This window comes from Pleuronectes platessa, chromosome 21, assembly GCF_947347685.1.
Source record: "Pleuronectes platessa chromosome 21, fPlePla1.1, whole genome shotgun sequence".
In the NCBI taxonomy this organism is placed as follows: Eukaryota; Metazoa; Chordata; class Actinopteri; order Pleuronectiformes; family Pleuronectidae; genus Pleuronectes; species Pleuronectes platessa.
Window position 1 is genome coordinate 10,980,951 of NC_070646.1, and position 27,799 is coordinate 11,008,749.

The 27,799-nt window shown below is 43.7% G+C and overlaps 1 protein-coding gene across 2 annotated transcripts; it reads right to left on the bottom strand.

Moving 5' to 3' along the window:
- Positions 1-55: 55 nt before the first annotated feature.
- On the bottom strand, positions 56-27,718 carry itga3b (integrin, alpha 3b). Of its 2 annotated transcripts, XM_053413834.1 has the most exons (26): positions 27,386-27,718; positions 14,326-14,453; positions 12,969-13,051; positions 11,768-12,017; positions 11,463-11,561; positions 11,041-11,245; positions 9,723-9,916; positions 9,253-9,341; positions 9,021-9,157; positions 8,677-8,763; positions 8,527-8,594; positions 8,221-8,366; positions 7,977-8,123; positions 7,775-7,872; positions 7,131-7,299; positions 6,876-6,950; positions 6,699-6,778; positions 5,933-6,010; positions 5,687-5,789; positions 5,198-5,374; positions 4,092-4,226; positions 3,539-3,652; positions 3,182-3,280; positions 2,964-3,089; positions 2,577-2,732; positions 56-1,624 (listed from the first exon to the last, which is right to left on the bottom strand). In XM_053413834.1, exons 1-25 carry the CDS (start codon positions 27,562-27,564, stop codon positions 2,622-2,624), a joined length of 3,177 nt encoding a protein of 1,058 aa, XP_053269809.1. In that variant the 5' UTR covers positions 27,565-27,718; the 3' UTR covers positions 56-1,624; positions 2,577-2,621. The 2 variants fall into 2 exon arrangements, with proteins under 2 accessions (XP_053269809.1, XP_053269810.1); XM_053413835.1 differs by lacking the exon at positions 12,969-13,051 and having other exon boundaries at positions 27,386-27,526.
- Positions 27,719-27,799: the final 81 nt, after the last annotated feature.

Sequence of the window (27,799 nt, forward strand, 5' to 3'; positions counted from 1 at the left end):
CCTGTGTGTTCAAATTCACCTTAGAGAGCAAAGAAAGTTTCCCGGTCGTCACAGATCGTGAAAAACAATTTAATTCCACTGAAACTGTACAGATAGAAAACAACAACACCACCACAGAGGACAGAGTTTGTGCAGTCAGCCGTTCCCTCTTCACTCAGAGTCAGTGGAGCCTCTGTAATGGCCACTGTCACCACAGGGGAGCTGTGGGCTCTTAGGTAGCACGGACCAGAGCAGCAATGTAATGCTCGGTCCTTTCAGAGACGATTCAGTGACTCGTCTTCTCCTGATCCAGGACATCCTCAGTGCTGCGGGTCGGCCAGAGTGTCCTCTTACTGTCTTGTACAAAAAGCTTGGGCACAGTAACACAACAAAGGCCAATCATATATGCATTCATTCAAAGAGTTAACTGAGCGTAACTTGTCACTATGTACAATTTATGATGCAGCTATTAATGCTGAAGCTTAAAATATCATATCTCCACACAGACATAATACCGTGTGTTCTTTAATCCAGTGTTGCGACTCCCTGTGTGGGATATATTTAAAGATATCCAGGTAGGTTCTTTACGGTAATAACACAAAAGAGTGTAATAAATAAAAATCAAGTGATCCAATGATCTCAATGTCAAATGTTGGATAATTCTAGACAAACAAAAATCATTTTTTCAATGTGTTGCTGAGGTGCTTGGAAGTTTTTAAAGGAATGGAATTTTCAAAGGGGCAATTAAAACATGTCCAGCTGGGCTATAAAACTTTATAGCTCGCGGCTGTGTACCACTTTTTCTCTGTACCTCTCTGAATTTAGGTAAGCAATATTTCTACGTCTGTTTGAATACTACAAAGTCCCATTCTGCAAATGAGAGTTCAACCACAGCTACAGTTCAGACGCTGGTCTATGTGATGCCATCCAAACAAAGACATGGAAAAAAAAGATATTTGTCAATATATTTTAAGTGCAGTTGAAAAAAAAGGACTGATTTAGGTTATAAACCCGCTATGCCTGGCAGCTGAGAAGCGCATGAGCAATCACAGCAAATAAAGAAAAAACCGATATGGTGCAAAATAAACATGAGGAATGTCCAGTAAGTTTGCTAAAAAAATGAAAATAAAGTAAAGTATTCAATGCAAACACAGAGTTCGGTACATAAAATCCTGCAACGTGAACCAAAACAGTTTACATATTACTCCTGAATGCAACCCCAATTCCAACGTACAACACAGCATTCTTCGAATATTCAAAATACTTAAGAAATTACAATCTCTGAAACAAAAATGTTCAGTATATTGCACTGATAGAGTCAATGAAATCTAATGGAAATAAAAAACTAAAAACAGTTTCAGGGCTTTGTCCATGGTCCATGCACTGCAAAGTCCATGTTGCTCAACGGAACCCAGTGCGCTTTGTTTGGCCCCGAGCCCGTGTGACAAGGAGTGGTTCAGGGTTCAGAGTTAAGGCCTCAGTAGTAGTAACGCTGCATCTCTGTCCAGTTGGTGATCCAATACTTTTTCTGTGGCTCCTCGGGCTGAAATCCCAGATTGAACTGATAGCGCTCAGCCTTGCGAATTTTCACCCCCTGGTGCTTTGGCATCATCCGGTAGTAGAGCTCCCGCTTAAAGAATCCAAGCTGGAGAGAAAAGAGGGAGAGAAGGAAGTGACAGTGATCAAGGAGGCACTCAAACGTTAGGAGAGCAGGGATCAATGAAGAAGATTTAGGATTCGAAGGCTGAGGAAAATCAGATTAGGTAAGAGAAAGACGCACAATAAGCTGACAAAGGAAATTTCCCCACCCTTGTTTTGGTTACTTTTGCTGTGTTCCCATAAAATACAAAAGGTTGCATCTATTTTGCTTTTATAGTCACAAGCAACAGTGTTCCCATCTCATAAAGAAGTTGAGATCCTTACAATAAATTTACCAGCGATCTGCTGGACTCCATGAAGGTGTCATAATTTTTCCTTCAGGCATTAAGACAGGAAAAGGGTTTAAAGCCAAGTAGGGCAGGAGTGTATGGTTAAAGTAACCGCCCATATGTGACTCTTAAAGACTTAAAGCCAACACACCCACAGTCAGGGTGGGGCCATTTTCACTTGTCAGCCACTTTTTGCACAATGAATTCAGAGAGCAGAAGAAAAAAATCTGACAGCATATGTTTCACAATCACACAGAGGCACAAGAGGGGGAGGAGAAGAGCACAAAGCTGAGCGCAGGAAATCTAAGCACAATCAGGGTTTTGAGTGAAAGAGTCAGAAAATCTGAACGTGAATTCACTCGTGTTCTTGTCCTGCTCTCCAACTAAAAGAACAATAAAGATTAATAAACCAAACAAATCAGATTAATGACGGATTGAGAAGAAGAAATTCAGGTTAGGTAACAGAAAGACCCAAAATGAGTCAGATGAAGTAGTGAAAGCAGAGTGAACAGCAGTGTAATGCACAGAACAAGCCTGGGGGAGGGAAACTTAGGAAATGTTAGTGACAGTAACTAGAAGAGGTTGGTGTAAAGACTCAGAAAGCGACACAGTGAGTTGAATCACACCCCCAAGCTCAGTGCCTGGCATCCATTGAAAATCCATTTTTACCCAGAAGCCCCACTGGTGTGTGCTGTTTGGGGACCCCCAGGGGCCTCAGTAGTCCTCAGTCAACTTCTCTGTCTCAGATGGCTGGATCTTCATCTCAGCCGTCTGGGACTTGGCCTCATACATCTCCCTCGTGCTGGCCCTCTGGAAGAAGCCACACTGAGGGTGGAGGAGGAGGAGGAGAGTGCGTGGGGGAGAGGGGGGGTAAGTCAAAGGTTAGACCAACGCTTTGATATGGAGTTTGTATGTGTCAGATGAGTGGGGGGGTCAGCGGCTGTTGTATGACCCAGAGAAGAGCTCTGCTGGGAGTGAACGAACACTCCAGTAGATTTGTCAGCGGATACACAGCGTGTGTGTGTTCGAGGATATGATCAATGAAGCATCACTCACCTTCCACAGTATAATAATTATGATTCCCAACAGTAGAACTCCTGCGACTGCTGCCAAGATGATGATCCACAGCGGGAGCTCGTAGGGTGCTTCCACTCCCTCCTCTGGCTCTATTTCCACTGTGAACTAAAGGTAAGTTGTGGCGGTCAGGTTAAAAGCATCGGAAATCATCATCATCATCAAACTTCTTATCATCATCATCATCACCAGTTACGCACCATGATGGGATCACTGTCAAGCTTGATGGTTGGTTTATCGGTAATGAGCTTCAGTTTGGCTTCCCCTTTGACTGTCACTCTCAGAGCGTTGGAAAAGTCCTGCAGGAACACACACACACACACGCACACACACACACACGCACACAAACACACACACACACGCCATCAAAACCTTTTCACAATGAAGTTTAACGTTGTAAATATCCATAATTCCAGATACACTCTTTCCCACCAGAGGATGGGTTTCATAAAAAACAGTGTTCTGCATCGGTCTACATTGAATCACAAGGTGTTTATCGTGTGTGTGTGTTTGTGTGTGAGTGTGTGTGTGGGTGGCTGTAGCTGGGCCGGGCTCACCTCTAGCATTGTGCTGTTCCACAAACGTGACCGCACATGAATCTTGGCTGAGTCTGTCATGTTATGCAGTGGGCAGGTAAACTTCACGCATCTTGCCGTCCCCTTGGAGCATTCCTTCAACGCACCATGAGAGAGAACGATTAAACAAGAGAGCACACAGGGACACAAACATGTACGCAAACTGAGTATGGGGGCATTGTTGGAAAAAAACGTAAATAATTCTACAGCCTAAAAGAGCTCAGGTGAGACAACATTGATAACATGATACAACATTATCCATCCATCCTTCCGTTTTTTATTTTATGAATCTTGATTATGCTTGTGCTTGCTTTGTATTCAATAATGTAACATATCCGTTCATGATCTACTGGAAACATTCATAAGATAGTGTCTCTATGTGACATTGCAGCATTATTGTGATTTCTGTCTTTGCATAATTGTCTGCATCTATCTGCTGAACAGTTGAAATGTGAAAAAGTCAGTCTGGCGATTAAATCGAACACGTCGTGTGACGCGTCAAAGCAGTTCACGCTCAGGCGGTTCCCTTTCTTACCAATAGGTGGGACTCTTTTCGATGAGTGCCCACCGAGATTGCAGCTTGTGGCTCGATGATCTGTGGCTGGGTCGCGTCACGAGCGTCGCCCACCTCGATCTGCCGCCTGGTGCGCTTTGGTCCACTCCCTGACAACTGGGGGACGAAGGAGAGAGGGAAAATGAAAGAGGGAGGCAGAGGAGACGGAGGAGACAGAGACATTACATCAGAGGGTTACGTGGTAATTACTGGTTTTGATAAAGACATTACCAAATTCTTCTCAGAATAGCATATTCATTTCCACTGTCTATATGCAGGCCACACGCAAAATGATTTTCTATTTCGGGGCTCTGTGAGGTTTGCATGAGGCGACACATGTCTTTTCCAAAATGTATTTCTGAACAGCTGTGGTTTGGCTTTAAACCCATTTTCACACCACTTTTCTGCCACTGGTGTTTACTCATTCTGCTCAGACTGCTTCAATTCACACTGACGTCAAGACCAGTTTCGAGATGGACCGGCAGTGGAAAGGTCGCACACATGAATGCGCTCGAACCAATAACAAGTCTCCTTTTCCAATTATGACATTTCATTCCGCTTGTATAACATCAGTGTGAGAAGAACTTCCTACAATGACAGAAACCATCTTTGAGAAAATGTATATAACTTGTGTTTTTGCCTTTTAGCTTAGCCCATGTTCCAAATGCTAACATGGAGGCGGCAGGGTTTATGAACTATATTGCACCTAGCCACCATGTGGCGATCAAGAGCCTTTTCATTCACTTTAAGAGAGCTGTCAAGTCGTCCATCTTTATGGACTATGTGCTAAACAGAGACGCTAAACACATCATTGTGAGCACGTTAGCATGCTGACGTCAGCCTCACACGCTGTACACTCTTACTGTTGGTCCGAGGCCTTTCATTAAAGCCTCTACCTCTGTTTATTTGTAACCATGATTGTAGCTTTTCAGAAAGGGGACATTTTGGTATATATATCATGGGTGTGGGCAGTAGTACGCTTTAAAGATTTAAAGATTATAAGAGAAAAACATGACACGGATAAAGGGTCCAAGGCTGGAAATCGACACAGCTACCATTTCCTTTTGACAGGATGAACAGAGCCTTACAGTGAGGTTCAGCACGTTGACAGCAGATTCAGCAGGGTTACATTCCGTCTCCGATTCCCCCATGACGACAATCTTCGTCAGGTACAGCAGCCACTTGCCGTTGGCCGCCTCAAAGGGCCAATCAAACTCAACAGCCAGGGTCCCCAGGTCTCCCAGAGGCTGGCCCCTCATGTCCACCTAAAGGAGAAAATAGTCCGCAGCACAAAGGACGAAATCAGACCTATTGTGTGAAAGAACAATAACAGTCAGAGCTAGACTGTAGTTTTCTCCTAAATAGCCTCCACCCCTGGTCATGCTCACACCACAAACCATGTCTCACACAACAGCCCTTCCCCCCCCTCCGCAATATTACACTTCTGGAGGATGAAAGTGTTGGCTTCAAAGACTGGGTGGGGATCAGGGAAATGTGGGCGAGCAGCACACGTGTTGTAGATGCAAACGTACAGCCTCGGAGGTCTAACGTGACCAAGAGCGGTGGAGGTGACTCACATCGAAGGTGAACTCCACCAGACTGCCCACGTCACTGGTGTTGACCATGGCCATCATGCCCATCACTGTCCCACCGAATTTTGTTTGCACGAAGGGGTTCACTCTAGACAGGAAGAGATTTGGAAAATGATTGTGAACGAGTGCGAACACTGACATGATGTGGAGGATAATTTGCTGTGACACTCAATGTTTCCGCTCTTTGGTGTATGTACAGTACGTCAGGAGTTGTTGCGTAACGGTACTCACATGGATAAAGTTGGTCGGATGGTGTTTTCAATCAGCAGGGCCACAGGCACAGGCATCAGGTCGCTCTGTTCACTGAGACTGAAGAAACACACCTTACTACAACACTGCCTGCCAGATGGTGTCCACAATAACATCAGCACTAATTAAAGGAGGCATATGCTTTTTTTTTTTCTTCAGTTTTTCGCCTTTTTTTGTGTGTGTGTATGTAAAAGTTCTGCAATGTTAAAAAGCCCAAAGAACAAGCCCACAGAACACACTGCTTCAGAGGCTCCTGAAACCCCTCGGCTGAAACCTCTGCACCATTTGGGTGTTTCAATAACCTACATTGTCAGGATGCACACTATGCACTCTCCTCTAGCAGAGCCAGGTTAATGGAGAGCAGAGGCCGATATTTCCTACATGCGCTGGAACTGACTGACCAACCCCGACAGGGCGGGCCGGCTGGCCAATCAGAGTAGACTGGGCCTCATCAGAAGAAACAAAACCAAGCGTCTCATAAAAAGAGGACATGCAGCAATAAACGGTTTAAGGAAAGTGATGCATTTTCAAGTAATATCCCAAATTGATTGTGTATGAGCTTAATATGTCTCCTTTAACAAGTGACTTCATGTTTTACTAATAGGTAGCAGCCACGTCATGCTTTACTGTAAAATCGAACCGGGGACCAATATGAGTAAATGTGGGCATAAAATCTGAATTAAAACTTGCCTCTAAAGTCAACAACTCTTTGCTATAAAGCATGCATCTAACAATCTTCAGCACTTACGTGGACAGAAGCAGATGAGACAGGATCTCTTGTGTGCTCAGATTAATCCCTGATGTTTCAAGCTTGAGGACGAGTGTCACCTGATAATGAGAGTCAGCGGTGGGATGAGAATAATCACAAATGTAACTTAGCAGAAAGAAAGGAGTCAGACCGTTTGAGGAACAAAGGCTCACTCACCTTCTCGTTGCCTCGGAGTGGATTCCCTAGTTCACAAATCACTGTGTCTTCCAATCTGCATACCACGTCACTGTCCTACATGCACAGGCAGAATATTAAAACTGTGTGTTCTATTTTCACGCATTGATAATGAGCTAAATTAACGATCCAACAGTGTATTTTTGTGATACTGGTAAAAGGATTTAAGACCTGAACAGAGGGAGTAACTCTTAAATTGATATCTTTCAGTCGTGTGCTGCCCTCTGATGGACGTACCTTTGACCTGACGCCAGAGTATCTCAGTGCCTCTGGGAGGGTGATGTTGAGCATGGCCTGATGGGCGTCCTCACCCAGCTTCCCCCCGGAAGGGAAGTTAGTCACTTCCACCTTCAGACGTATTATCTTCATAGTGCTGCGGAACTGCAATACCTGGAATTTGCCCTTCCTAAGCACGGACAACATGTATTTTTATTACTTTATTATTTGTGCTAACGTTTTTAGGAGTGTAATGATTCTAAACCCGAAACCAAAATAACAGTCTCATATTGCGTGACAGGATGACACAGGCGCAATTGCCAAAGCCTAGCCAGCTGCCATTGTTGCAGATACAGCATGTAGAGCTCTTTTTTACTTTACTAGTGTAACTAAACAGTTTTAATTTTGGGGGGGGTTGTTTTCTACATGAATCCAGCTCAGCGCCTGGCTGTGAAACAGGGAGAAACAACAGTTTAACTGATTAAACCAATTTAAATATAAAATATCCCATCCCTCTTTCCAGTCTTTATGTTAAGTTTATGCTAAATGGCTGCTGGCCTGTATGGCTTCATATGTATTGTACATGAATTAGGGTGGTATCAATCTTCTTCTCTATCTCTTTATCACTTTAAAAAGAAGGCTTGGTTTTCAGAATTTCATCTCACCGGGGGTAAGGATCATCTTTGTTGTCTACAAACTCAGCCGTGAGCTGAAGGTTACTGCTGCATCTGTTGTCTGAGCCACACTCCTTCTGAAAGTCAATCTGCAGGAAATGTAACAAATCAAAGTATATACTGTAACATGTGCTTCACTGTTGAAGTTATATGAAATGTGTTTGATGAATGTGGTGTATGCCTCACACTGTACCTCAGTTCTCTGTGTGAGTTTCTGCTCCTGGCTCACGACTGGGTAGAAGTCCAGGTTCTGCAGGCTGCGTTTGGCTTTAGGTTTCGGCTCATGTAAAGCCATGTTGAGGGAGAAGACCACTGCCTCCAGTTTGTCACTCACAGGTTGCTGTAAAGTCAATACCAGTCAAAATAAGCACATGATTTCGGCCACCGCAGCTTTCAAGTCGACGCACTTGCACAACACATATTTGTTGAAATCTTACCACTACGACCAGGTTGAGAGTTTGACACGTGGCCTTGGAGGAGGGCAGGCTCAGTAAGCCGGTGAATGTGTCGTCTTTATTGTTCTCGAAACGAACTCGGGGGCTTCTTCTCCTCTCCATGTCCGCCTCCACTGTGTAGTTCACCGCTTTGCAAGGTAGAAACAGGTACTTGACATTACAGAACGCAAGGTCTCTGAACAGCCAGTAATTCTATATATTCTAAGTATGGCTATCGATTCAAAATTGTGGCCTTTATCCATTCAAATTTTAAATAATAAGTCAGTTGAAAAAGAAAGTACTGCTTACTTATATTTTTCCTGAAGTCTTTGTTTCCATTGCTCGGCGTGAAAGCCATGCACAGCGTCACTTTAATGCTGTAAAGCACAAAGAGACACAAACACGTATTAGACCAAAAAGTTACTCATCTGAATGAGGTATTCTGACATGTCTTCTCACCATGCTGTATCTCCAGGACACATATTAGGGTCCACAATCCTCGGCTCAACAGTGAAGTTGTTAGTTAAGTGGATGACTGGTCGAGCTCTGAGCAAAATAATAAAACAATTTAAAACATAGAATCAAACCTTACATAAGTTATATTCTCATATGAAAAAAGTAAATGTTTGTACTATTTATAGCTGAGACATACTCCGGTATTAGTTTAACTTTTATTTTCTGTTTGAACATTGGCTTATTAAAAGGATTGTATTACCCTGCTAATACAATAAACAATCCCCAATGTTTTAACTGAATGAAATCTGGTGAAAAATTCCTTATTTTTCACACTTTTTTTCGTTTACCTGAGCAGGGCAATGCGGTCGTCCAGAGAGCCAACTAAGATGTCAGGGTAACTGTTGTCGTCCATGTCCATCCCTCCGTTGATGGAGTAGCCGAAGGTCTGGAATCCAGCATTACCTAATGTCTTACCTACAATCACCTGTAGAGGGCAACAGTTGCATATATAACAATAAATCTGGATGCCTGGATAAGATTATATGTGAAATGCATCCGATGTATTAAGTCACATGTTACCTGACTGGGCTCCTTCGAGATCCCCTTTTTACTTCCCATCCATATGTAGACCTTCCCTGTGTCGTGGAATGGAGCCCCAACTGCAAAGTCTGCAGACAGGAAGAATGGAAACATGTCAAGGAAACAGATGAAAACAAGTGAAAGAAGGGATGTATTTGCCCTCTAGGTGGCAGCAGTGCACCACCTAACGATTAGTAAACTGCCAGCCGAGGCTTTGGCAAAGTCTGAAATGAAACCCGTTCCATCATAATCTTTCCCTGCTGAGATAATTGCGTAGCAGCAGTGCATTAAAACAATCACACAAAGTCTTAATACAATAATTCCCCTCTACACCAGCAGAGCAGTCCTTTTAGTTTGGAGCGTAGATGTGATGGAAACACATCATAGAATTGACTTTAACTAAAATGTCCTCATGTTGATCATTTTGTAGTTGAAGCTGTTTTCAACTTGAGTTGTGTTCACAGTCCTACCTTGGAATCCATCTTGGTTGACATCGCCGATGGCAGCAACCGCAAAGCCGAACCCGGACCCCGACGGACCCGTCAGCACGACGCTGGCCTCCTTTTGGAACGACCCGTTCTCGTTCATGAAGATATACACCGCTCCACCATGATCATTCTTACGGTCAAAGTAAAATGGGGCCCCCACGATCAGATCATTCCAGCTGTCATAGGCAAAGAAAAAAAAACTACATTCATATTCCAACACCTACATCCATATTATAACTAAAAATAAATTACAATTCACCGACATGTCTTGTAATTGTAGCAAACAGTACTTACATATTCCTAAATGCACCACGTATCTAACAAGGTTTGACTCGTGAATTAAATTGCAGCATGATTTCCCCATGATGTCATGATGAAGGTCTTATCAGAGCTACTGCAGGGGCAGACTTTCTCTGATCTCAGATCAAACATGCATCATCGACCTGCATTCTCTGCATAATCTGCCATATCATAGCTACAGAGCACTGGACCATGAAGCAGCTCAAAAGAACAAGAGGCGGTTACAGGCGGTCTGCTAGAGCATACTAACAGAGCAAACTACCAGAGCAAACATACCACTTCTGCTTTCCGTCTGTTACCCGTGTGTATGTAGGGTTTTAAGCAGCATGTGGCTGAAATGCAACTTAAAGTGGAGAGCTGGGCGGCTGTCTCCAATCTGTTTCTACCACTGGACAGACTCTGGATTTTTGTTTATTTGTTGAGGATATCGTTCGGATTTTAATCCCAATTTAAGATTGCTGTCAAACTAAAGATAGAGAGGAATTACTGTCACTTTGATTCCAATCATGTGTTGTATGAGGTCCGAACACAGACTAGCTAAAGATGGACAATATGAATGCTCCCCAAAAGTGAAGCTAAAGCATTTCAATCACCACCTGGTGGCCGGCTGCAGTACGGGTCATAAATCCTGCCTCCTCCAGGTTAGTGGATGGGGCATGGACAACTCAAAGTACATGTCAAATAAGTTTATGAACTGGTGTTTGTTCAGGTGATAATTTTTCTGGTAAATTTAGTTTTGTTTAGTCATTTGGTGATATAATAATGGGGTGAGACGTTCACGATTGGTTGAGCATGTTTATGGATTGGACCTTACTACCGTGCCTCCCTCCCCCCATCATTAGTCTGCAGCCCCTGCAGAGGCTCTAGATACACAAGATGGAAGCGTTTGTATCTAGAATATTTTGGCTTCATTTCTGGACAGTGGTATCCACTTTTAAATACAGTCTATGGGTCCTTACATTCTAAATATAGTATAAAACAATATGAAAGGCAAACTCACTCATCATTGTTAAGGTCGGTGACAGCCAGGCTGCTTCCAAAGTAAGAGCCCACTTGTACCCCGGGGATGACAAGCACCGTGTCGAACAGTTTGTCCATCTTTCTCCCCAGCACCACGGAGCCCTTGTGCTCATCCCTGGGAGACCCTGTCACTACAGTGTAGCTGTCATGGCTGAGCAGCTTCTTCTCTTCGACAACGGAATAACCTTTGGTGGAGCGATTAAGAGATTTACTTTTAAACTGTTATCTGACCTTTGCAAAGTTCACACAGACCTTTTTTAATATCACAGATGAAACTGGATGGTTTGCGATAAAAAAAAACACCTTTTACCTTTTATTGCGTTCTCTCGTTATTCATATTGACACTCAGGTATTTATCAATCCATTTGTAATTTACATGATGTAAAAACTCACTCTACTTACCCATGTAATGGTTTCGTTTATTCAGCTGGCCAAACTCTGTATTTCTGGAGTCCCAAGCATTTGCTGGATCCTGATCTCTCCATATCGCATGAACATTTCCTTTAGAATAAAAGCAGAATCAGAAAACAAGGTTAAAATCTGCTTACTGCACCATCTACAGGTTTCCCAGACAGAGAATAATCCCAGTGTTAGACGAACACCGGGCATTCTTGGATGTGTTTAATACCCGTCTGTGAAACCTGCCCATTATTTCAATGTTAAGCAGCAAAACGTGCTCCTCTCGGCGTTAACTCTTCAGTGCCCACCTTGCCACAAGAAGCTGCCAGGGGAGCCAAAGTAGATTTCGTTGTCTGTCATGCCACCGGAGATGCCCATGTTGCACATGGCCTCGAAATTCATGTCTAAGTTGGGGTTGCAGACCTCGTAACTGTACGTCTGCCAGTCATCGTCTTGGTCAAAGGTCAGGTCATTGCTCCTCACGTAGCACTTCCCTATCATCTGACGCTGCTCCCCAGCGCCACCTTTGATGATCTTCACGTACCGATGGCCACACGCCTGCAAGACAGAGAAGATGTGATGGAGTAACTCCTTCTGAAGTACTCACATTCAGATTAAATACTATTATTACTTCTGCCAGGCTCATGTGGTGATGATGAGGTGATTATTGGGCCTTGGCAGAGGTATGTACTGTGTAGGTGTTATTCTAATGTAGTTTGCATTACAGACTTAATAATAACACAACAGAATATACATTAATTCAGCCTCTAGATCTCTGGACTATATTAACAAAAAAAAACAAAAAAAAACTTATATTTGAAGAAAATTGAACAATAAATGCTCAGATAAATAAATGTTCTTTATTTATTGTAGAAGTACTGTATATTAAAGCGTCATATTTGAATTGTTAATTTATCAATATATGTGTGTGTATTGGCCATTAATGGTTAAAGCCTATTTCCTCAATTAAAGAAGGAATGACCCCAAAAGAGTAAGGAAAAACAATCCCTCCGGAAAACCTAGGATGAATATGACTCTCTATGACATTTTCCATCTGCATGTGTGTGTGCGTTTGTGTGTCTGTGTTCCTGCACTTATACCTTTGTGAGGACTATTTTGTGCATAGACCTTACCGAGTGTGGACAGTTTGCGAAAGTTAGGACAATACGGCCGGTCCACACGTTTTCTCTTTGGAGTAAGTTTTATGTTAAGGTAAAGGTAAAGGTAAGGGGCAGGGGAGTGTAATTTGTCAATGAGTGTTCTCACTAAGAAAAGAAGTACAAGTGTTGGTGTGTGTGTGTGTGTGTGTGTGTGTGTGTGTGTTTGTGTGTGTGCTGCAGTAAATATCGCAATAAGCACACTGTGTCCCCCGTGACACCACATAATGTGATACAAAGGGTTTTATCTCCCGCTGCAGCCCCTCAATGCTGCAGGAAAAGTCACCGGATGCTGTTCATAATATGTCACCTGTGACACTGACTAACACAGTAAAACATGGCGTCTTCTCACCATCACACGTCTGGACAGACTGTCCCTCTGACTGGCCACTGTCACACCCAGCCACATGCCCTCCACCATCTCATTAGGGTTCGCTATGGATGGGAAATATTTATCATTTACATCAGGGGGTACAAAATGTTAGAATCAACATGGAAATACAGAGAACAAATGATGTATACTGTATTTTAAACAATCAAACCAGCATGCAGTCTATAGTCGACCATGTGTGATCAAACATTATAATAAAGAAATAAAAATCATTCATCGTGATAATGGTGATCACAGTCACAGAAGAAACAACCCAAACAGTGAAGCATCAGTCAGCCTGAGTCATGTCCTGACACATATCAACCTCAAAAAATGTGCTGTGACTGCAGCAACAGCCACTTCAAGCTCAACATTCAAAGAGATGCTGAGTCCTTTTATTACGGTTCTTACTTTTAGCCTGCGGGGGGGCCTTATTCACCTCATGGTAGAAGAGCAGTAAGCCTATCAGTTAATAACCTTCAATTTAGAAAAGATGCACATTTCGGAGCTTTGCACGCTGGCGCTCAGCTTGTGAAGGTTCAGTGAATGATCCCGAGTGGTGCGGGACACGCCGGAGATCAGGCCCTGAGACCGTCTGACACACTAGCTCAGTCCTCGGCGAAGAAAGAAGAAGTAGGCTGATTATCAGATTATTATTCGCTGAGTATTATTTACATTTCTTCTCGACATCACCTGTATGTGTCAAAGGGGAAATTCCACCTATTTCACCAAGAAAGTTCTAATTCAGTTTATTTGTCTGTCCGATAATTACATAAAATAAATTATAACCTCACGAGTATAAAGTTATAGAATAGATTAGGATACATTTCGTCCTTTTATAACCTATACTAAAGTAAAACTAACCCAGATGGTACACATTCCTTATAAATGACACGTATGACATGTGTTATATTATAAATGTTTACTCGTGATATTACAACTTTATTAAAGTATAATAAGTCAAATGATAAGTATTTTTCATCCCTTTTTTCGGACACACATGGTATTTTTGTTCGGACTAAACTGAAAGGTCAGAAGATTAATGACACGTAGTATGACCTATGACATGTATTATAACTTTTTACTCGTGATATTACAACTTTCTTAAAGCATAATAGTACTTGGTTCGGACACACATGTTATTTTTGTTTGGACTAAACTGAAAGGTCAGAAGATCCAGACCAAACAAGCTTGGGGGAAAAGTGCCCTCAGACTTTGGAATCACTAACAGGACCTGCGCGGACCAACTCAGCTGTAATCCTGCAAGTCTGCATTCTTCTGTTTGATACCAAAACAGCTGATCACCTCTGAGAGATTGGCTTCAGACCATCATACTTACTTGTGCTGACCAGGTCCATCCTGGAGCAGTCCTTGGGGTCCAGGCTGATGGGACAAGAGTAGACGGCACCTGTTTCATTGACATTTTGTAGAGAGTTGGCCTTCTCTTTGGGTGCACCTGCAAGAAGCCTGAACACACACACGCACACAATCACACACACAAACACACACACACACACACACACACCAACACACACACACACACAAAGACAGATAAAGATGATTATCGTCAGATATTATCAGAGTCGTGTCATGGTGTTAGACAACACAAAGCAGAGACACAGGCAGCAACACAAGAAGCTCGACGATGTCACAGATAATCCTGCTGGTCTAAACACAGGAACAGAGTCATGCAGGTTCCTTTTTTTTTTCAAACCGGATACTTTGCCATGATTAGGTACAGGATTTTTAAAAAGAGGACACCTACGATTTTGAAAAGTTGTTCAGTTCCACAAAGTGAACCAAGACACGTGACGAGTTTGAATCGCGAGTGGGACCGGAGGAGCAGTTCGAGCATGACCCGTAACAAGTCTGGGCACCCCCCCCCCCCCCCCCGCCCCCCCTCCCAACAAAGACACACAAACTAGCCTCTCTGTGATGGACCTGCTCTTTCTGTCCACTCACCCAGACACTCCCTACATCAGCACCTTTTAACGCACTACACAACTTTGAAGTAGAGGGATTACCCCCACTGCACGGCTCCGTGCCGGGACACACTATTTACTGTCAGCACAAGATTTATTAGCTCCACTCTGTAGGCGGAAGGTGCAGACAGTCCTGTTCCCAGCGTGTTTGACTCGGCTGTGGGAGACAGAATGGTTCTGGGTTTTTGGACGTGGAGCCCGTTCCTCTTTTCATTCAAACTGTCTGAAAACCCTCATGTCATCCTGCTTGAATGCTGGCACGTTACGGGCAACAGTTAATGGTGAAAAGTGGTGAGTCAAGCTATAAGTCAAGCTTGGCGGTATATTAACAGCAACTGTGGGGTAGCTACCTTCCTTACTGATAAGCAAGAGCAAATTCAGATAATGGGTGTAGACTGAAGACAGACACTTTGCAAAAATCATGACTCAACTCTGCATTGTTACAACTTGAAGATAGAATATTTGTTTTGAGTTGAATCATCATAGGCAGATTTTTTCCTGTCTTAAGAGGAAAATTACAAATACTTCTAAGATTTAGCTAAATTTGTTAGTCATGATTCTATTCCCAGGTTGTTTTGAGAGACTTGTGTGTGAGGTGGTCCACCAGTCTTAACCACTGCATCACCCTGACAGAGACAAAAGCCTCTGTAAATACCTACAATCTAATAATGAAAACATCTCAAGAGCCCAGACACAAATATAATCATTTGAATGGGTCTAACCTGAGCATGAACACAATAAGAAGCTTAAAGCAACCGTGGGCCTAAAATGATCTGTTTTACATGCACGCAAGGCAACAGAGAGACTGGAGTTTTTTGAAAATCTCCATTTGTTAACATTTAAATAATTTGAAATACCGCAGAGGAAAAGGTATGTTTTGCAAAATATCCATATAATTGTGGACAGGGCCAAAGTGCAGGAGTAGAGGCAGGAGCACTACATTTTTAAGTGTCATTACATCCAGGAAGAAAGGTAAACGGGAACAGAACTATATGAGTGTGCCAACATTGTGTCTTCTGCTTTTTTATGTGTACAAACTCACATCCCTAAAAGGCAAAGAGGAATTGTTTCCTCTAATTCATAAAAAACAGACATCACCATGCACGCATCATTTCAAAAAGGTACAATTGTCTCTTCTTTCTGCCTCCTAACCAGATGGTTATTATCAGCCATTAATCAATTATCTTGCCAGAGTGGAAACGACCAGAAAGAGCCAAGATGGCCTCTGAGGGCCAGCAGTTTCCAGGGGACTGGGAGGAAGTGGCTGTGACTCAGGTAATCATTCAGTGCTGTAGACAGCCTCCCAGATTCCACAGAGGTTTGTAGTAGTGGCTCTGACACATGTGTGGAGGACCAGGGCCACGGAGTCCCACTGTGAGGAAGTACGAGTGTGCACGTGTGTGCATGTGCGTGTGAACCCATACAGCATGTGTAAGCACATGAGCGAGTGGGTGCTTACATGACTTGCCTTTCTTCTATGGCCAGTAAATCAGAAGTCACGGCCACCCAATGTGTTTTTCAGCTGTACAGCCCCGCGTGTCTCAAAACACAGAGGTACAAGGTTAGCCCTTGTTGTGGGAAAACCAGGGCACGTTACGCAGAGCAAGAAATAACAAGAGAGAACCGGGGCCAAGCTGCGGCACAACTCCTATATAACACTTATAGAGGCCAGTCACTGAACTTTGCTCACACTGAATGAAAAATAAGGAGAGCTGGGGCCCAAAGTCCAGCGCTAATCACGCACCATGCTTCAGGGAGGCTTGGGGAATCTTAGAGGGCAGAGAGTGCTTTCTTTTGGCGAAGGGAGGGAGAGGTTCACGTGAACTCATAACACGCTCGCTGTCGTCTTACTGTCTCAGCAGAGGGTCACCCGTGTTTGTTGTGAGAAGTCAGCACAGCAGATTGATGCCACCAGGTTTCACATCCACCGCTTTACTACTGACCTGTGGTGTTTTCAGCCTGAGTGCAGCTGGAGACGGATCATTTACACAGGAAACTAATCAAAGACACAGGGCGTTGTTTGGGGAAATTAGCTTTTTTGTTTTCTTGCAACCAATTAGATAAGGTGATTACAATTGTCATTTCTGTACAGTGAATATGAAGCTACACTGAAAAAAGGAGAATTGTTGGAACCAACTTTAAAATAAATACTCCAACTGATGACACACAAATTAGGTTTATTTCAAATTCAAGTTGAAATAAACTTTGTGTTTGTGCCCCTAAAGCACAGACTCATTTCTTTTTTAGACATTAATAAAACAAATAAAAACAGTATAAATGAATGCAAAGCAAACATTCCCAAAAGCTTTCAGAGAGAGAAAGGTTTTAAGACGAGATGTGAAAGAAGCGAGGTGGCGTGTGGGAGTTCAGCAGGCAGAGAGAGGTCCACAGTGTGGGGGCTCTGAAAGCAAAAAGCCTGATCTCCCTGTGTGACAAACTGGGACCTGGGAGGTACCAGCAGCACTGAGCAGTCATGACAGCACATACCAGCTCAATAATTCTGAAATGTAATTCGAAGGGCTACACCGAGAAGGGATGTGAAAGGATTTCACTCTTCATAACCTGCTCTTAAAATTGACCACAGACCTGAGATACAAACAGTTGACTCAGCCATGACAGCACATCTCATATCCTGTCGCAACTGCAACAATGTGTGCCCTCCTCCTATCTACCTCCCTGCTCATCGCCTCCTCATAAACAGGCTGTCAAGGGCCCAGGGAGGGGAAGGGAAGAGGGGCACCCAGCAGCTGAATTCCTACTCCCGCGGACATGTTGAAATTTGCCCCCCTCTCCCAGTGAGGTGATGCGAACGGCTGTCTAAACCAAACATTTACCGTGGCAAACACGCCCATGCAGCCAAGGTGAGAGTGGCTGCATTCTTCAGGAGTAAGAAACACTCCAGCAGAAGGGAGTTAGATGAACTGTGGCATGTTCATATCACTGGTGTTTACTTAAATAAAGGTATCCAGTCCTGAACCAAGAGCACAGGAGCAGGGGGAGGTGTTGAAAAAGCTCAGTAGCGATAAAGAGAGCAAAAGGAAGCTCGCTTCTTGTCAAATAGAAAGACAAAGAGCGAAAGTTTTTGTCAGTTCGATTAACAATGAGTTATTTAAAGTTAACTATCAATAAGGCCCAATCCTCTCATGCACTCACCTCGTACCTGACTAATCCAGGCAACACTGGCAGCGAAAGCCGGAAACCAACTTAATTACAGATGACTAAAACCTTGTGAAATACATTTTCCTCGATCCCAGATTTGGATGAGGAACAAGAAGAGACAATGTGCCGCACCAGTTAGTCATGTGTACAGAGGAGCATACCGCACTCTCATTTATCTTCATCTGAATGGGTCCAGTCTGAACAGGACTGTGATGAGACACGGGATAGAGGTGTATAACCAACACACCCTGCTGGTCCTTACTTTGACTGTCAAGGGGAATCAGGGGCGGATCCAGGAGCAGTGTCAGGGGGCCACTGGCCACACGTGAAATCCAATAGGCCCCCTAAAGAGCCCCTGTCCTGTCAGTAGAATAATTGTTTCTAATGAACTAGTCACTTACTAAATAAATCAATCAAATTTTATTTGTATAGCCCATATTCACAAATCAAAATTTGCGTCATGCAGAGCTTAACAATGTGCGACATCCTCTGTCCTTAACCCTCAACAAGAGTGAGGAAAAACTACAACAAAAAACAACTTTAAACGGTAGAAACCTCAAAGAGAGCTGGATGTGCGGGATCTGTCGCCCTGAACGGAGAGACGTGCAGTAGATGTTGAGTGTAAAGCTTCAGGGTTGTCCCCGTGTTGTGAGTCACTTTCTACCAAATGAGAACGTGTAAATATTTGAAAGTGGGAAAGAAAGAGAAAGTGAGAGACAAAGAGGCTGAGACTGAGGGAAATGAGACTATGGACACACTGCCAGTATTTGAACCTACACAAGTGATGGATGATCTGTCCGGATAAGGCTTAGGACAACCTGTTTGTCACAGGGTGCGGCTGTGGCCCTCAGGGCAAAGAAAAAGACCAAATCTGCAGTGACATGAAAGAGAACCTCAGGGCCTGTGTTTCACTGTCAGTGAACTCTTTTAACTCTGGAAAGATATAGAAAATACACAACACGTGAGGTCACAAGAAGTCCAGATTTGTCAGATTACTGGGTTTTACAGTAATTAGGAAAAATCTATTTCTTTCTATAGAAGTCACTCTCTTTACAATACTGAAAGCAACATTGTTTTTTTTCTGTGAATCAAGGCATATACACAATGAGGATTCTAAAGATGAAAATCCTCTGTTCTACTGCATCACAGAGAGAAGCCACAGGTCGTCCTCTACTGCAATTAAAAACCTCTAATGGAAACGGGTAGACACACGTAACTGTTCCAGGTAACAAGGTTGTACAAAGATCCAGAGCGAGGATTAGAGGGGACGGGAAGTTCAGTGCTTCAGTGATATAACTCGGAGACAGAAGTTTGAACTATATAGGTTTTTAAACTGTGTCTGTTTTAACTGAACTCTGTATGATGATAGATACTGGAGCAAATTGGCGTTGCTGCATTTCGTTTGATTTAATTCAGGAACATGAGTGTGTGTTCACAGTTTGAGCTGCACACATTTGCCTATATCTGCACAGAGGGATCAGCTGAAGAAAGGGGAAGGCCGTCTGGCTGCTCTGAATGACAATAGTGAGAGACAGACATGAGCCATTTTCTTTATCTACTGGCATCACAGTCATAGCAGGAAGGCAAGTTGGAGTTATGTCTGTGTCACTGGATACATCGACATTTTGAAGAATATAAGTGAACCTACTAAGGTATTACTCTCTCATTGCAACACACAAAATTACCAAACATTGCAAACAAGTGCAGGCAAGGAACGGATACTCTAAATCCCAAATCCATGAACTACACACAGATACACAAACACTCACCTATACTGCATCATTGTTTTTTGTCACAATGGTATAAAGCTATAGCAGTAGACTGAATCCAGGAGAAACACAGCCACTTAGAGTCACAAAGCGATTACATGGAGACAATTAGAATGGAGGGACTCAATTTGAAGATAGAATTAAGCAGGAGGACAAGAGGAGTCGGGCTGAGACTGATCCTGTTATGCTCTTTTAATGGAGTAATGACTTGACTGAAAAATGAGAGGAGAGTTCATAAAAGCGTGTTACAGCGTGGTCCGCACTTGCCGTGCTGACGGTCAGGGCACAGAAGAGTCACACGATGAAGGTGTGTGTGTGTGTGTGTGTGTGTGTGTGTGTGTGTGTGTGTGTGTGTGTGGAGTGTGTGTCAGCTCCCGATGTGATTATTTTTCAGCTGCACTCTGATAAACCCATGTCTTTGTCATTTCAGGAAACACTTACAAAGCAGTAGGTGGGGCGGTGAATGAACATTGCTATCAGACCATTCACAGTGCGCACGCCTTGTTGTTAACACACTCACTGTGAGCCTGCGCGTAGGGAGATTGCTGACAGATGAGTCGTCTCTGGACAAACAGTGACCTGTCGGTATCGACCCGCTGCCTGGAGTTGGTCATCGTTTACTGTACAGACCTTATGGCACCACCTGCTTGTCAGGACTCTCACTTGGTGCTGTTTTAATTTCTAAAGACATTTTAATTTTCTATATACATCGCAACTATCTATCTATCTATCTATTTATCTATCTATCTATCTATCTACACTGGAAGTGTTCATGCTCATGTCAGAGGTTTTAAACAGAGAAGCAGACTGTGCATTACAAGTAGGAAAACAAAGGTAGGTTGGATAAATAGTAATTTAGTCACAACGGGATAACCTTTGACGGAATTTGAATGCAAGGCATTAGTGCTGATTAAGAGAGGAAATGCCAAAGAGCAAGAGGTTGTGTTACGATAAGACTAAATATCACTGTGCACCTGCGCTCTACACAGACACACACAAACGTTACAGTCCACCCGGGCGTCTCAGCTGGGCAAACATCCTGTTTGAAGACCACCATCTGCCGTGGGTGAAACAGTAACACGAGAGCAAACTCATTTCATCCCGGTGTGACAAACCAAACATGGCAGGTCGTCCCCTGATAATACACTAACTCACTTTTCATTAGCAACCAGTAACACCGTGTCTGACAGGGACAACGTTCATTTGGCTTGCATGTGATGGTTGGTCTGCTCACTGTGGCCACCCAGCATTCTATGTTGCAGGTTGAATGATGTCATACTGGCTTCGCATACACACGTAGGCACACGCAGGCACAGCTGGACTGAGTCTGGATGCCCGTTTGTCAGTGACCCAACATCACACCGGCACACATTCATCCTGCAAACTTACATCACGCAGCCATAGCCGAATCCACGAGAGACACAGTATCAGTAACAGTGTCTCCATTAACATTTTGACCCCTAGAGAGAGAGAGAGAGAGAGAGGAGAGAGAGACACCTTGGGGGTTTACAGGTGGGCCGTGTACCTCACAGCTCTAATGGAGTCAAGTGCCAAGGTTTCACTCACATATTACTCAACTTATCTAAAAGCAGTGCAGGTTCGAGCAGGAAACATCTGTTTATGTCTTCTAAAACTTGGAAAACCTCCAATAAATGACATGCATAGAAAATACTCAAATGGCTTTTAAAACATGTTGTATTGTTATGAACCACAAGACACCACACACACACTGTCCTTTGCATACACACACACCAAGTGTAAACCAATACTTCAGGATCACTTCCCTTTCAAAGATGATAAATGGCACGAAGAGACAAAGGTTTGGAAGCGTATAGTTTTTCTAGCCACAGGTAGCCATCATTAGCCCAGAGGCCAACCCCACCAGCTTTTCCTTGCTGTTTCAGGGCATTTGTACAATCAGGGGGAGCTGAGGGGATCTCTTACATTTTTGTTAGGACAGAAACAGTCCTCACTGCGGGTACTCCCGATGAAAGCCCCTCCATACAGAATCTCCTCTGTGGAGATTAGCAGGAGGCCCAGGGTCCCGCTGGGATCCATTTCAACGTGTTATTAGACACTGTCATTCACTCGGCCACTACACAAAATGCAGCCCATGCCATCACCAACGGATTGGATACAGGCAATAAGTAGCACAAAGATTAGGCTCAGTCACCAGGACAAACTTGGAATCATTTCAAAGTCTGGTGCTGTTAAAGTATCTGTGCCAAAACCCTTAAACAACCCAGATAAAGATTTCTCGCTACTGTACAAACCTTTTGTTGTTTGTCACTTCACTTTGTTTTTGATTACATGGTTTTATTGTTTGGTAGCAGAGCTGTAACTCACTCCACAGGCAGGTGTGCATGCTGACTTTCTTTTTTGATATAATTAATAATTTCTGTAGCTGAAAATGTTAAGACGTTTTTAGTGTTACAAATGGTCAAATGAGATTTATCAATTTGCAACGCAAAACTTTTCAATGACTTATAATTAGAGCCGACTAATTAAAATTGTTTGCGAATAATATTGCTTGGTTGATAACATTGAGCAATATCTCTTTTAACAGATATATTGGTATCTATGTTTATTTATTTTTATACAATGCACGAAACAGTTTATGGTTACAATGAATACCTACATTTCGTTCGTTGTCATAAGAAATTAGGAATTATTGCCAATTTTTTATATATTTATTTATTTATTTTTACTTCCTAATATGGGTATTTGCATTGCCCCCCCCCCCCCAAAAAAAAAATACATATTGTTTAGGATCAACTTATAACTGATCAGTAAAGCATATATAAATGATTATTAAATCTAACTTATAGTATAAACTCTCTATGAAGGGCTTCTCAATGGAAACAGGACCCAACAATATAAACCATGACATTAAGGACAAACTGACAAACCAGATACCAGGTATCAGTTTTATTTCACTACTTCAATATTTGTTCTTTCATTTTATTATTATGTCTAACTAATAAAATGCAGTAGCCGCTGAGGCTCAGGAAATAGACCTGGCTCCTCCAGCTTGTGTTCGAAAGTGTCTTTGGGCAAGATAAGATAAGAAGGCACTAAATCCCAAAGCTCCCCTGATGGTGACAGTGTTTGAATGATGGGTGATAGACAAAATGTTGTAGGTGTACATGGGTTTAGGATTAGGCGTTAAATAACCAGTGTTTTATGTAGCTTCCAATGCATGAATACAGTAACAACAATAATGTGTTTTAATAAAATAAAGCAAAATTCAGTTTGGAACAATTCCTGAATACATGCAGAACAAAAGGGATGTTTGATGCCTCCATTCTCAAAGAGAAGTAACAACGTCCGCGGCGGGGTTCTCATGAAGAACATGTATGAGGGTGTAAATCACAAAGCAGGGTTCTTATCTGAAAATGTTTCAGTGTGGCATGACACTTGTGCTCTGACAGACCCACTTCACAGACAAAGACCACTGGCACTGACGAGGAATGTTGGATCATGGCCAAATAGGACATACCCACCTGCATCATGTACATTAGCAGCATAACGTAGTGCAATACATATAATATATCACAGCGGGTCATTCAGTTGAAGTTATACTACAGAAATCTACTTTTGAGCATCAGCTGTGCAATGAGAGCCGTCACAGTACTGTTGAGCAGCTTTTCAGAGCTCACAGGCCCAACACAATACCATACTACCAGGCCGAGCACACATTCATACTCCTTCCTGCTGTGAGAACTCGCTGCCATTGGAATACATTGTATCCCATTGTGACTGTCGTGAATTCAGGCCGTTTTCTGCCACAGTGAGCAAACCTCCTGCAGCCGCATTTCGAGGCAACAGGAGACATTTAATTCCATCAGTCTGTAAGAGACTTGAGGGAAAGCAGAACGTGTTCCTATGCTTGTTCAAACCCAGAATCAGATTGTTAGTGACTATAAACCTTACAGCAAGTCGACCAATCTAATATGCACCTCACAGCAGAAAACGGGAAGGCCCCTGTCAAATTAAATGGCTGACTTTCATGGCCTCAGGCCACAGCAGTCAGACAGAGATGAACTGGAAAAGGCGAAGGCACTTCAGCACTGATTAAATATTCATCAGTCAGAGTCAGAGGAATTAAATTCTTTGTCCCAGCTCACAGAGGTTCCCATCTGTAAAATGAGGGGATTTTCTTTGAGTTTTTTTTTTAGTTTGGCTGTGGGTGGGTGTGTTTCCCAGCAGTCCCCAGAGTCATCATTCTCACTCCTGTCTTGTCTCAACCTGAAACCTGGCAGGTTGTGACTGTGCAGAGAAGGGTAATACATTCCGGGCATACCGTGGGGTCAGGGGACTGGAAGAGCCAATAGGTGGCCAGCTGACTGCCCAGTCCCTCCTCCCTGCTACAACAGAGAACAAAAAAAGCCCTCACAGGAAAATAAATCTCTCTTTAAATGGGGGAATTCAAAGAGAAGAAGGGGAGTGAATGCCCTGAACAAATTGGCCTCAGGTAGCCCCCATAGATTATTCAGGTGCAGCCCTTCCCCAACAAAGTTAGTCCACTAATTGTTCACCAGGATCCATAATACGCCAAGATACACTGGTAGATTCAGCCTAATGGGATAATAGCCCACTTCTTAAGAAAAACTTTATTACGTTCACTTAATTGTAGAACTGGGAGAGGAAACCCTCTGTCTTTGCTTTAGATTTTTTCTCTTTTCTTCCTGGACTCTGTCTGACAAATGCACCAAGAAAGAGGGGCCACTTTCTGAAAAGCGTACGTGTACATGTCACGACTGGTTTACATGGATAGTTGTTGCATTTTTCAAATATTCACTGTCTTGCCTCGCTCCAGTAAACGAGCGCAAACAGCCCTGTGGTGCCGTGAGACAGATACGGTGCCACAAAAGAAGCCAGACAACGCAGAGGAAACAGACAGGGCTGTAAAAGCACAACAACAAACATCGAGACGTTTTTTACTGTATGTTCGGGAGTCAGAAAGTACATGTGGGGAGGGGTCTGAGTACTGAACGATGTGATCCCAGGTGGCTCCACAGATTTACAAGAAAGGCTGATAGCGAGAACACTCATGGAACAGGAGGTGCTATTGAAGGAAATACAAATAGTAGAATCTGCATAAATACTTCTGGTGTAAAGAAGTAGAGTTCCTGGTAGCAGACATGTGGGTGTGAGGCAACGGTCACAACCACATTGAGGCTGAAAGTCTCTCAGTTGTCTAGAGTCTCATATTTTTTGCAATTGTACTTCTCTAAATGCAGAAACAGGCCTCTCCGACATTAGACGCGAAAACAAGAGCAATTTGGAGAAGTAATGTGTAATATCTATCTGATAATCTCTGTCTCTGTCTGTCCTCTTGTGAAATGCATATCTCGAGAACCATTCATCTAATCAGTTTCACACTGGGCATGCGTGTTCTTAAGGGCCCAAGGAAGTGCACGGTCGAATTCGGTGCATTTAGAACTTGCGATACAGGTGATCTGTAGCAGCGGTGGCTTTGACTCTTCAGCGATTGGGACATTGACGAAAAGGGATTCTCCAGTTTGAGGCGCTGCGTCTAGCTTCCAGCAAGTTTTGAGGTGAACAGCTCTGTGTGCAGCAGCTGTGGTGCAGCTTCATGGTTCTGTGGACTGGCTCCTGCAGCAGGTCTTTACTCGCTGCGGCTCATGTGGGTCCCTTTTACAGTTTCATCATCCCCACAGGCCGAGCAAACAGCCCACTCCAAACAGGCGTGTTTAACATGTCACTGCAGTACTACATTAAATACGCTGTGTTTTTCTTGCCAAGAGTGCGATGAAAATATTGACGGTACTCTCTTTTCTGAAAGGTAAATATGAACCTACAGCCAGCAGCAGGTTACATTCATATTAGTGTAAAATACACTTTTAATGAAACAGATCTGAGCACATATTTGCTACAGCCCCTTTACCTTGCAGAGGACGAATGAGACTTTTTACAACCTCTTTGTCCCTGCAGGCTTCCAGGCTCATTACCATCGCCATGTGCCCCCCCTTCTTGGGTTTCAGTCTGCGGACAGTGACTCCGTCCCTCACGGGACGAGGACGAGATGGCACATTGATCTTGTGTCAGATGGACACTGCCATCCGTTCTATTAACTGGGGGAAATCTCTGTAATGCACACCAGTGCACCAGTTGACAGAGAGCAGGCTAATAAACCCCGCACCCAGACTCACTCCACTGGTGACAACACAGAGGAAGTGGGGCCTGACTTGTGATTTTCTTCAAAGCAGAACAGGGACAGAGATAACAGCAGTGAACACGGCGTGTGATCACGGATGCGGAAGGATGAGGGGGGGCCGCTGTAATTGGCCGTGGGGAAATCCTACACTAAACAATGATACAGTTTGAGGAGCTTTCATTAAAGACGCCGCATAGGGAGAGGGGAAAGATGTCTCCTCGGGAACATGAGCTATTCCTTCAACAGGAATGTAAATCCTCCCAAACACGGTTAAATCCACGAGCATTCATGTCGTGGTAATAACAACGTACAAGTGTTTCAGGCCAATGCACGTTCGCTGCTATTGCGAAATACAAACCCAGTTGTGTCTCGGCTGAATGTGATAGCCTGAGGATAGGTGGATAGAAAGCAGAGCAGGCAATGTCAGGACTTTCTCTGCATTCCACAGTTGGCTGGATATGAACACTGAAGCCATGTATGCATAGAAAGCATGAATATGAGATATCATGTTTGATCTGAAATATTTTTTTTGTAGAACTATCATTTAATATTCCACATTCCATGATAACATTGAGGCTCAGGCAAGTTCCAATCTGTTCCACCCACACCTGTACAATTACCTTCAGAGAGGTGTGCAACAGCAATTATAAAATGTCCTAATCACAGATTTAACAATAAGTGTGCGCTCATGCGTGATACATACACCCCTAACCGTAACCCTAACCCTTACAGAAATGTCAAGAATGAAAAGGAGAAGTGGTTTGTTGGAAAACAGGTGAGATTGATGTGAAACTGCCACAGCCACTTTTAACATTCACAGGCCTCCACAGCTCAGAAGCCTGCTTGTATTTCCTCGTGGACTCATCTCCAAATTGAAATGCAGTTGTACTGACCCAGGTTAAGACTTTCCTTTGAAACATGTTCAGGTAAAACAGGGGCACAGAAAGGTGACAGAGCACCATTATGATGATTTGGTATAGATGCTACTAACAGTTGTGTCCTATAGGCCTAGATCAATCCGCACAGATTTAACAAACAGGTGGGAGACTGGAGGAGGAACTATATGCTGCGTGTAGGGAAAAGGGCATGTGTGATGCGAAGAGTTCAACAAGTGCGTTAAGAGCAGTTTATAAACAGGCGATTTGTGTACAAAATATACAGTCGTGGCGGATCTACGCGCAACAAGTGTGCGTAAAGTGCGGCGAGTGAAATGGAAGCTTTTCGTTACGCAGCAGGTGTTTAGCGCGTGAGTGCAGGCGTCGTTTTAACCTCTACATGAGAGAGAAGTGGAGCGTGGTGACAACTTACAGGTATTTCCTGGAGCCCGCCGTCTGTTCGTGCAGAGCCACCGAGAACCCAAAGAAGCTGCCTTCGGTCTTCCCCTCTTTGATCACAGGAAACCGAGCATCTATATTAAATCCGCTGCAGCGCTGCGTCCACTGGTGCGTCGCCAAAACAAAAGCGCACAGGAACAGTCTGGGAGACATGGTTCAGGTTCGTTCTGGGCTTCCCGCAGATCCACGATCAGCGTGGGTCCGACACTGAGCTCCAACAGGTAGGCTGCTGCTGCTGCTGCTGCTGCTTCACAGAGACCTCCCCATTGAGAGAGAGAGAGAGAGAGCCGTCTGCCCCCCCCTCGCGCAATCCACTGTGTTACTGCCTAGGTGTCGGTGTGTGCCTCCCTCTGCTGCCCTCCCCTTGCTCCGTCCCCCTCCCTCTCTG